General features: G+C 44.6%; 1 protein-coding gene across 3 annotated transcripts; it reads left to right on the forward strand.

Moving 5' to 3' along the window:
• Positions 1-455: 455 nt before the first annotated feature.
• On the forward strand, positions 456-5,952 carry LOC147902274 (uncharacterized). 3 transcript variants are annotated; one of them, XM_087374844.1, is made up of 6 exons: positions 456-1,829; positions 2,075-2,181; positions 3,175-4,803; positions 4,909-4,978; positions 5,085-5,168; positions 5,369-5,952. In XM_087374844.1, the coding sequence occupies exons 1-6, from the start codon at positions 1,682-1,684 to the stop codon at positions 5,494-5,496; spliced, it is 2,166 nt and encodes a 721-aa protein (XP_087230970.1). In that variant the 5' UTR covers positions 456-1,681; the 3' UTR covers positions 5,497-5,952. The 3 variants fall into 3 exon arrangements, with proteins under 3 accessions (XP_087230970.1, XP_087230969.1, XP_087230972.1); XM_087374843.1 differs by having other exon boundaries at positions 459-1,829; positions 3,175-4,978; XM_087374846.1 differs by lacking the exons at positions 456-1,829; positions 2,075-2,181 and adding an exon at positions 2,188-3,096 and having other exon boundaries at positions 3,175-4,978.
• Positions 5,953-10,905: the final 4,953 nt, after the last annotated feature.

Genomic DNA, 10,905 nt, shown 5'->3' on the forward strand with positions numbered 1-10,905 from the left:
ATGCCAAGATTCTGTCTTCAATCTGTGATTCTGTGTAGTGTGTCGTCTGGAGTCTGGATGGTTGCAGAGAATTGGGAGAGAGCGAGCGTGCGAGTAGCAGCAACAGCAGCGGCGAGTACGAGCAATGACCAAGTTCCAACAAATTCAAGCTTCCAAATGGGGCGCGGTGTGTGTAGAAGGCGGGGGGTCTTCAAGTGGCGTCAGGATTCTTGGCGCAGCCCAGCCACACACGCTATTATTATTAGCTTTTTATTGCAACCATTATCACAAATGAAAATCCATTTTGGGTATTGTAAAAATTCCGAAAAAGAGCTCTCTCCGTCCCCGTCCCTGTGTGTACAGTGTGTGCTTTTCCGTGAATTCGCCAGCTTCTTCTGCTACAACATCACCTTCTTTTTCTCTCTCTCTCTTCCGGTCTACCTTATTATTATGCATGCGGAGAAAACAATAAATGCCAACGATTTATCCACCACTCTAGAGTCCTTCCAATCTTGCTTGCTTGCTTGCTTTTCCCTTTCAAGGCCTCCAGGACCTTTGCCTCTCGTTGCTGCTTTGCCCACAGATACTTGTTGTGCTGCTTTTTTAGAGCGCGTTTGTCGATCTCTATCTCCCGCTCTTGCACGCTTCCTCGTCCTTGTTTCGCTTTACTTGTTTGCTACTGCTACTACTACTACTCCGTGGGTCCTTGTTCCGTTTGGTCGTGGAGATCTCTCTATTCTATTCGCTGCGTACACCTTTCTCCTCCTGATTCTTCCTCATCCTCCTCACCAATCACGTAATCTTTCTTCCACACCACTCGCCACATGCTTCCCCACCCTCAGATGCTGGGAGGATCGTCCGTTGCATCCGCAAGGAAAGAACCAAATCTTCCTTGGCCTTTCTTGCTTGCAGTAGTAGTAGAAGCCATGCTCGGCTTCCCTTTTGTTCGGTGGCCGAATTCGCAAGCGCATTTCTGCCTTCGGCTGGAAGTGTTACATACACTCCACTGACCCAAGAGTAATCGCACAGATCGGCCGACTCTCCTCGACGTTTCTCTTCCTGCTTCCAAACTCATCCTCGATTCCTCCCTCGCTCTCTCGACCGGTTATTTGCTACCTTTTGGAAGTGCGCGTCGTGTGATTCAGACAAAGAGAGGGAAGATCCTATCTTTAGAAATGGAGGGCAGCGCCAAAGCGTAATGCACCTTCCACCGGAGATCCGATGTAACGTGTTCTTCGTTCAATGGAGTGATAGAGACGTCGCTCTCCGTCAGTGATTAGATCACAAGAGCAACCTCACGACTGAGAAGACGGACTAGTGCTTCTTTGAACTCGCGGGACTTATGTGGCGGCAATTGGGAACGAAAGCTGGCAAATGGTTGTCAATTTGACGAAGACATTGCGCTAGGCCTAAGGTTTACATGCAGCGGGCTTGCCCCAAAGCTCTGAAACCAGATTTTGTTGCATAGCTCTTTCAGCAGAGTATGGAACTGTCTAGACAGGAATCTCACTGTGAGAATTTAAGCTAGCGGCGGCCGGAGTTTATCGGTACTTGTCATGAGGGTCTTCTCTGGGATTTTTCATACAGTTTGTGGTCGTCTAGCGAGAACGGCAGAAACTAAGCTTATTGAGCTGCTCCAAGAAGCTTCGTTGCAGAATAGAGGTTTTACTTATGTCCGAGTCACAGTTTGGACAGCGGTACCATGACTTCGGCCGTGGAGCAGGCTGGTAATCAGCAGGTAGGCGGATGCTTTGTAGCTGCGTATGGCGCTTCAAATTGGCGAGTGCTGCCGGGAAAATTGAGTGTGGTTGCAACTGCGTCTGATTTGTCCTCATTGAAGACACGGCAAGGTGAGATCGTTGATCCTAGGGGTTGTCTTGCTCTGAATCTCAAGGTGCCTAGTAAAATTATGTTCGGGGTGCGTTTTCACGTTTCCCCCCCTTTTGGTTTGGGGGTGAGAATCTGCAGACGCTCACGAAGGGTAGAGGTAGAGGAGATGGTCGTTTTACCTTGTCAACGTCCTGGGGTGAACTGTCTCGACCGCCAAAAGATATCTCACGGTTGTCCTTTACACCATTCTCGTCTGTTTTTGCAGCGGCGACTGATCGTGTAGAAAGGACTAGGACAGACGGCAGTGCATCTGAATTATTTTTGCAGTCGAGACAGACAGTGGTTTTGCCGCACTGGATGAGCTCAGATCAAGTAAGTTTTAATTCCTCAGATAAGTCTCTGGGGAGCTATATCTCAGAGCACTCTCCTACGTGATTGCTTGAGCTTGATTTAAACATAAAGGGAGTTCTAAACAGATACCGCTTTTAAGCGATCTCAATTACCAGTTGGAAATCTCGTGCTCTGAGGATGACTTCCTTAAAGCACTGCTACGCTTGTCACCCAACATGTTGCAAAGAAGCCTATGCACGTAATATGAAAAAGCAATGTTTCTGCAAAAAGTAGCCTAGAACAACTGCGGCTGGATGCATTTACAATTGACGATAAAAAAGTACTTGAGGGGACGCTTCTCTTAAATTTTGCATCAGTTGTGATAAGCCTCTGTTTCAAGGGACCAGGCTTAGATGACTCTGTTGCAAGGGACCAGGTCAATGACTCTGGCTCGCAATTTTCCACATGATATATAGCAGGACTGACTTGTCTTGTCGTCTTGCTCTGCAAGAAAGTACGCTGGACGTTTGTTTCAACTCTTGGCTTTGGCCTGGTTTTTTAATTTCATGGTGTTATTACGACCGTCAATAATAAGTGGCTGTGGATTAAAGCTGTGTAGGCACTAGAGTTGACAAATGTTTTTGAGTTATCTGATGCAACAGTGCAGCTTGCTTCAGAGTCAAGTCTATGAAACTTGAATGAACCCTTGATTTACATCTTGTCTAGGCTTGTACAGGAGGTAATAGCAAAATGGCGCTTTTCTGGTAGTGAGAACGGGTATTTGGGATTCGGAAATTGCCCTTATGCCCCCAAGCTCTTCCCTTTTGGAAGGTTGCGGATATTCTCACCTCTTCTGGCTGGTTGACAGCTTTCTTTGAACTCTCGTACCGACAAGCCTGATAAGCCAAGCTTCATGGACTCAGTCAGAGCAATAGAAGCAAATCTGTGTGACATGAAGTGAGTCTGAAGCAGTTTGGAAAAAGCTAATATTGTCTTCTAGTTCTTCTCGCTGTGTCTGATGTCAAATGCTTGCAGTTGTATGACATATATACTGAAGGTACTGCAAGGGCTGAGATGAATGCCCCCTGTACACCCATGCGGCCATTTTCACGACAAAAAGCTCAAGATCGTGAAACATCAGTGTCTTCATATTCTCTCCCGTCCCTGTCTCTGGGTATTGGCTTTTCAGAGAGGCAAGACGGAGCAGTTGAACGGCCTAGTCAGGTGACAGGTGCAATGAGCTCTCAGCAGTTACATTTGCAGCCCCTAGCTGCAAGGTCACTTGCATGTGTGACCTCAACACCTTCCAAAAATCTCCACAGGATCCAACTAGAAGTGCGAAGGGAGGGTCCTGAGCTTCATAAAGAGAACCTCTTGTCACTGTCAGTACCCAAGCATGAAAAGCAGCTGCTTGAGACGGAAAAATCCGACCCTGCATTGTCTTTGGGTCACTATGCTGGTCAGCTTCCACGGCAGAAAAGTTGCCATCCTCTGCAGTTGACCCAAAACACTGAAGGTTTTCACTGTGGATCTTCCTTGTTACCTGAGAGTACCCCTTCACAGTTACTGAGACTCGACAAGGCTAGGGCTAAGGCTTCTAATGTGCTAGCATTCTCAGGCTGCTCTGTATTTGAGTCTGGGACTACAATTGCCAAACAGTCCTCAGAGTCGGCAAAGGCTGTGACATGTGGTGGTTCTGTTGTCGGTGAAGAAGTAATCAGCCACATATCTCAGGAGTCAAGCCTGGAAATAAAATCTTCTCCTAGTTCTATGGGTTCCCAATGTCTCTTCAAAATATATTCGGATGTGCCACCACCCAACAGGGCATGCACAGCAACTTCATGCTCGCCTGTGAAACAGGAATTGTCCTTAGACAATGCGGTACTGGGAGAGTGTGCCAAATACATGCCGCTGCTCCCTCGTGCCCCTGGAATTCTAGCCCAGGAGCAACAGGCTGGAAACGGAAATTCTCATGGACCTGTCAACAGTCATGATAGTGGGGGCTTCGGTAAGAGGCACAAGTCCATTGCCTTGCAGAATGATATGGAATCACGGAAGTTACAGAAACAGGGCGAGCTTCAAGTTCTTTGCAAGGATAATCCACCTTACACTCAGGTTGCTCGAAAGACCACGAGGAAGAAGAAACAAGCTGCTGAGCAGCCGATGGTCTCCGACTGTGTAGTGGAGGCTACAGACAAGATAGCTCAATCATATGGGCAGCCATTTCAAAGCTCTCCAAGGCATGTGTCCCATTTTTCAGAGTATACGAGGGAGAATGGTGAATGCAACAACCCCATAGCCTCCAGATGGGGTGGGAGCATGGAGAAGAATGGTGAGCATATTAGAACCTCACATGAAGGCAAGCTTAATTTGAAAGAGCTGCCACAGAATTGTTCAACATTGATAGCATTACCTTCATTACCTTCAATAGCACAAACAGATACCTCTTTTACCTCCATTACCAGGCACTCAGAAGAAGCTTCATTAGTTTATTTAGAGGAGGTCAATGCTGAGTCATTTGGGTTGAAGCTTTTCACAACTCCAGCATATGCCCAGATGCCCAAAGCTTTGGCAACCTTTTCGGAAGGAGAGCCCTCGCTTCCTCTTTCCTTGGAGCTTTCCCGGAAGCCACCAGTGGCTGTAGCTGGAAAGACTCATTTCAATGTAGGTTCCTCAACAGATCTTGACTGGGGGAAATATCTTGCCCTGTCCGCCACACCTGTTGGGAACACAATAGAAACTGATACTGATAATATGCTCCCATTTCAGCATCGGTTCAAGAAGTTGCAAGCATTCCTGAAGCAGTGCGATGAGTCTGATCAAGGGGATTGTCTGCAAGGTATGGATTCCATTACATTTCTCATTCAGGCTGTTTGTTCACTAGTTTCCTTATTTCCAATCATGATGCTTTGATTGATCACACTTGCTCCCCCCTCTCACGACAGCATTAAGGTCAATGTCAGCAGCTGCAAGGAGTGGCCATGCAGTGGAGCTTGAAAGTAGGGCAATAAGGCTCTCTTTAGAAGAAGGTATAGAACTTCTTACAGCAATTATCTGCCAATGTTTTGACTTTCCATTCTGTGATAACTGCATCATTATGTAACTTTGGGATGATGGTATTATAGACGTTGACCTTCAATGAAGAATGTGTTTTGGAATGCAAAAGCCTGCAGCATTGATGGATGGGACTCGCTGATTGATTTGTGTGCCGTTTTACTCTTCTTTGCAGGGAAAGAAATGAAGAGGATGAGATTGCTCAATGTCCTCAACAGAATTCCCGACAGGAATCTCGATGAAGCAGGCGCTACACCTCAAGGACCAAGGCTACCTGCACCTGGGGTTGCACAGGGTTCTTGAGAGTGCACAAAGTGTCCTTGTAGCTGTTTCTATTATCTATCATAGCTTGGCCCCAACCAGCAGCAAGGGCTGTTATTTTGTTGAATGTTCACATACCAGTTTCAGGGAGACCTTTTTCGAGTGACATCACCTCTTGGTGAGTTGTTTTCTATTTTTCACACATGGAATTGAAGTGCAACCTGCCAGTCATATATATGACATGGTGCCAGTGCAAAGGCACTGAAATTTGTGGATGGGAAGAACATCCGCTTTGCCCATGTCCAGCTACGTGTTTTTTTAGTGGAGCCAGGAAAGCTGGTCATTTGAGTGGTTGGGGCCGGCTCGGCAGCCTTGCCAATCAGGCTGTTGTCATTCTCATTCTCTCAAGGGAAACATTGGGAAAAATCTGCATTGTACATTTCTCGTGGCCAGTTTGCTGGGCCTAAAGAGTGTTTCAATTGGAAAGGAATGGATTTTTGTCTTCATGAGTTGTTTCCGACAAATGTATCCTCTCAAAGTCACTAGTCAGATTCCCTCTATTTTGTTGTGTTCATTAGGGCTCACACATAGTACAAATCCTCTATGGAAATGTGTCTGGGATGGGGTCTCTCATGTAGGCTTTATAGCACTGCTAAGTAAAGACCCTTAGCTATAAGAGGGTTTTGTGCACAATCTACAAATTGTGCCAAGAGATTCAACTTGTTTTACCAGAGCCAAGACTGTTTGGTATGCAAACTTTGATGAGAGGCAATTAAGCATACCTATCCAAACAAATAGCAACTAGTAGAGGTCGAAGAGTTAGATGAAAAGCTATGTGTAGTGCCTGCTTGACAGAGCACATACTAGGAATTGCCTCTTGAGTGTGATCTACGGGTTGAAGAAGGTGACAAACTAAGTACTGGTAATCTTCTTTGTATGTAGTGATCTATATCCTTGGACTATCTGAATCCTTGAAGCATATGGAGGCGTTTGATCTTTTCCTTATTGTCTTTCATCACGTATTATAAACTTCATGCAGGCAAATGTTTCATCTTCTTGAAGGAGAATTGTGAGGTGACCAAAATACCAGCTTGACATTTTGCTGATGCATTAGGATATCATCCTTGTATAATGATACTTTGAGAATGTGTACAATGATCCCATTTGGCCTCTCTAGAGACCTGTTGTTCTCTCGAAGATGAGATATTGGTTCGAACACACAAGGAGCTTCACCTTCTTGATCATGTAGAGAAATTTGATGAAATTAGAGAAAAAGATCACAACAAGATCTAGTATGGGGGACTAGGGGTGGTCAATTTACTCCCCTTGACATTCCCATGCTGCCTTCCAGTACAGATTGCATCTAATGTAGACCAACCCTCAATCTTGGTACAGTAGATGGTGGGTGAGAATGCAATCCTCAAGATATTGTAGAGGCTGGCCTAGAAGAAGCGATGTTTCATTTTAAAGATGACATTGCAACTCGCGTTCTGATGTATGTGGAGCTCCATCCTTATGTATCACTTTGAGGAAAGATAGGAAGCCATTTGTTGTTTCAAATGCTCTGGACCACATAGAGTGGTGGATTGTCCCTAGAGCAACAAGTTGAGAATGCCATAATAACAAAGTGAATGATATATATCTATCATTCATTAGGCTTGCCCCTATGGGTGAGTGAATGCTTAAGAGAGCATAAAATTGGAGGCATGAAAAGGAAAGAGTGTACAAAGAGTAGTAAATGCAAATGGTTCAAACGTCAACAAGATGAATTTCATTCATGTGGCTTGGAGAGAGAGAGAGAGAGAGGGGGGTGGGGCTTGCCTAGAGAGAAGAAGAAGAAGAAGAAGAAGAGAGAGAGAGAGAGAGAGAGAGAAAGAGAGAGAGAGAGAGATTATTAGCGTCCTCGGGGGGCCAAAAATGACCTCAGAGAGAGAGGGGGGGTGGGGCTTGCCTAGAGAGAAGAAGAAGAAGAAGAGAGAGAGAGAGAGAGAGAGAGAGAGGGGGGTGGGGCTTGCCTAGAGAGAAGAAGAAGAAGAGAGAGAGAGAGAGAGAGAGAGAGAGAGAGAGTTTATTAGCGTCCTCGGGGGGCCAAAAATGACCTCGGAGAGAGAGGGGGGGTGGGGCTTGCCTAGAGAGAAGAAGAAGGAGAGAGAGAGAGAGAGAGAGAGAGAGAGAGAGAGAGAGAGTTTATTAGCATCCTCGGAAGGAGATAGAAAAGGAGAGAGAGAGAGAGAGAGAGAGAGAGAGAGAGAGGTGGGTAGGCTAAAGAGAACGAAGTCACTTAATGCATGCATGTCACCTTAAAATAAAAAGAAATATCTAAAAAATACCTTTGAGAAGCGGCCAACCTTCCCTATATTCTTCCAAAGGCAGGCCCAAAACCTTATTTTTGGCTGTGCATAATCAAAAACATTGCTAAGGCTACCTTGATGGGGCAGGCCAAAAATAGTCCCCCCTATCACGGCCACATAACATGGTCCAGGAGGGGACATTCGAAGGTGATCAATCAAGGGATGTTTACGTTTCGCTTGACACTCTTATCTGACTACCGCATATGCCATCTAATGCAAACCAACCCTCAATCATGGTACAATAGATGATGGGTCAGTCCTCTTGTTCCTCCAAGTCGCGAAGAAGGACGAAGCCTGCACATTGACAATGTGTTCCGATATCACTCGTATGTAATAAAGCATTGACTCTTGTTGGCTATCTCTTCATGAGTAAGCTCCTATTAATGCTCTAGATTGCGCAAAGTGGTGGATTATCCCTTGAGAAACAAAAATGCCTGTCACAACAAAACAAGCCCCCACCATTACGACAACCTGATTGAGCACAACAAGGTCTAGTAAGAGGCATCTAGGGGTGATGAATTGAGGGATGTTCATGCTTCTTCGGATATTCCCATGCCACTTCCATCTAGTGCAAACCAACCTCAATCCTGGTACAATAGATGATGGGTGAGGAATGGGAGCTCACTCATGAAGAGGTTGCAGAGCCTAGGAAGAAGAGTTGATGCTCTATTACGTAAGAGACGACATTGGAACACACCTTCCTACGTATGTGGTCGGGTCATGCTTCTATGAATGATCAGAAGCCCAACGTTTGTTTCAAATTCTCTGAGCCACTCAAAGTGGAAGATTCTTTAGGAGAATCGAGGGAGTACATTTTGACCTCTCTAGAGTTGTAAGGGTGGGACATTTTGATCAAGGGTTTTCCATTGGTACAAGGAGTCGAGACAAGCATTGCGACTCAAAAGCAACCCTCAGTCACACTCAAAATCCTTGGAGTAGAGACTCTAAACTTTTACATGGAGCTGAATATCCTACCTTGATAGTAAATGGCTCAACAAAAGAAGTCCCAACTAGAAGAAGGATTCACCTCAGGACTCAATATGATCTTAACAAATGTCTACAAGTCTTGGGGTAGTCCTCCCTTGGAACAAATTGGTTTCAACATTAAGCTCATGTACTAGACCAAATTTCCTTTGACTCATGCATGATGTACTCAAGAAAATAGTTGGACTTCTCGTCACTGTGGCTTTTGTGGTGTTGCATGTCCCAAACATAGTAGGGGCTAGGAATACCATCGCTAACGAAAACTCACCTAATCCATAGCTGGGCTACAAACAATGTGGTCACATCCAATAGGAGCAAACTATCAAGGTTGTTTCTGATTCTTGGAGGATGAATGTAGTCAAAGCTAGTATTTGGGATGAAGAATAAAAAATATGGTTAGAAAATCCAACCACATCAAAGGCACCACAAGGAGCATAAGTTTTTGATAGTATTGGATGCATGTCATGGCTAGCATCAATTTAGTGAATCTAAGGATGATGAATTGAACAAGATGAAACACCAGAGAATCATGAAGATGTCAATCCATATGCAAGTGATGATACCATCTTATCAACACCAATCCATGGGTTCATAAAACCTCTAATCACCCACCAAGAACTGTGTGGTCCAATTCATCACCTTTGGGAGCATTTTTTAGAGTAAGAAATGTTTGTCTTTTAGATCTTTGTACCTCAACAAGGAAGGACAATTTAGATCTCATGGTTAAGAACAAGTCGATACCCTGCATGAGTAGAAGTTCAGTACGAGATGGGGACAATTTAAATCTCATGGCTACTTGGAAACTTTAGGATACCCATTGCTAAAGGAACCCTCATTCATCCATGGGCGAATGATAGTAGCTAGACAGATGAGAAGAGGGGTAGAGAGGTCCCTCTTTTGGCGTCTATGCTAGATGAGGGGACCTCTATTGGATGAAGCAGAAAAGGCCTATCCAAGGAAGAAGTCCCCATTCAAGGGATCCTTGGTACCAACTATTTGCCTTTGCGGATATCAAGGAGGTGTGGAGATCCATTTGTCCTTCCACCCTTCAATCAATCTCTTAGACTCGAGTACCCACACTCTCTTAAAACACTTCCCTCAAAGTCTCGATGGAAATATATAGCACCTGCCGCCCCCCCACCATCCATCCCCCCCCCCCCCCCCCCCTTCTCTTCCCTTCACTTTTCATGCAAATCAAAGTGCTAGACATTCAACAAAAGATAAGCCCAAAGATGCTGAAATTTTAGTCATTAGTTTAGATTATGGAATTGACATTTCATAATAGATGGGAGTTCTCCAAAGAAGATGAGCACACTCCACTTGGGATGACCACTTCAAATGTTTAAGTGCCAACGATACAATATTTTCCTTACTCTTCTAAAATGCCAATGCATGGTCACTTCATGTAGTACTTGGACACATTATATCTAGATCTATCATATGAGCCTAAGATTAGTATTGTTGAGCTACAACCTACAAGAAATTCAAAGTTATCAAGTCTTTACATGCTCATCTTGACCTTTTCTACTTGCCCAAGAATATGTCATTGTGTCTTTGAGGGGAATAAGGGTTGTAAAAAGCCATTGTAAAAAAAGAGGCACTTATCAAGGCACCTATTCTAAGACCTCCAAATATTGCGGTTGAGTTTTGTGCTGACATTGATGCATCCAACTATGCCATTGGATGTGTATTCACTCATCCTAGAAAATTCTACCTTGACTATCTTGTGTGCTTCACGAGTAGACAATTAAATGATGTAGAATTTCAGCTTTTATATTGACCATCAGGATCATCCCAACCTAGGCAATTAGCTCAACACATAGGAACTATCTCAAGGTGGTTTACTATGGAGTTCAACTTCACAATGGTCATATGTAAGCATAAGCAATACTACACGGAAACCATGTCTTTTAGCAAACCATTTCAGCTTCTATATAGACCATCAGGCTCACCCAACCTGGGCAATAAGCCTGACACATAGGCATTCTCTTTTAGAAAACCATATCTTCTAGCGAACCATCTTAGCTTTTATATAGACCATTAGTAAGCCTGATACATAAGAAAAATCTTAGGGTGGTCTACTTATCCTTATGGAATTTAAGTTCGCAATGGTGAT

The sequence above is a fragment of the Dipteris shenzhenensis genome, chromosome 5 (genome assembly GCF_047967505.1).
Source record: "Dipteris shenzhenensis isolate YYH24624 ecotype China chromosome 5, Dip_SZ_1.0, whole genome shotgun sequence".
In the NCBI taxonomy this organism is placed as follows: domain Eukaryota; kingdom Viridiplantae; phylum Streptophyta; class Polypodiopsida; order Gleicheniales; family Dipteridaceae; genus Dipteris; species Dipteris shenzhenensis.

Excerpts from the sequence above, each read along its gene's own strand:
- LOC147902274 (XM_087374843.1), top strand. The coding sequence starts at position 1,682 with ATGACTTCGGCCGTGGAGCAGGCTGGTAATCAGCAGGTAGGCGGATGC. Across the intron at positions 1,830-2,074 it reads CTCATTGAAGACACGGCAAG|CGGCGACTGATCGTGTAGAA; the intron begins GTGAGATCGTTG and ends CTGTTTTTGCAG. Across the intron at positions 5,169-5,368 it reads AAGGCTCTCTTTAGAAGAAG|GGAAAGAAATGAAGAGGATG; the intron begins GTATAGAACTTC and ends TCTTCTTTGCAG.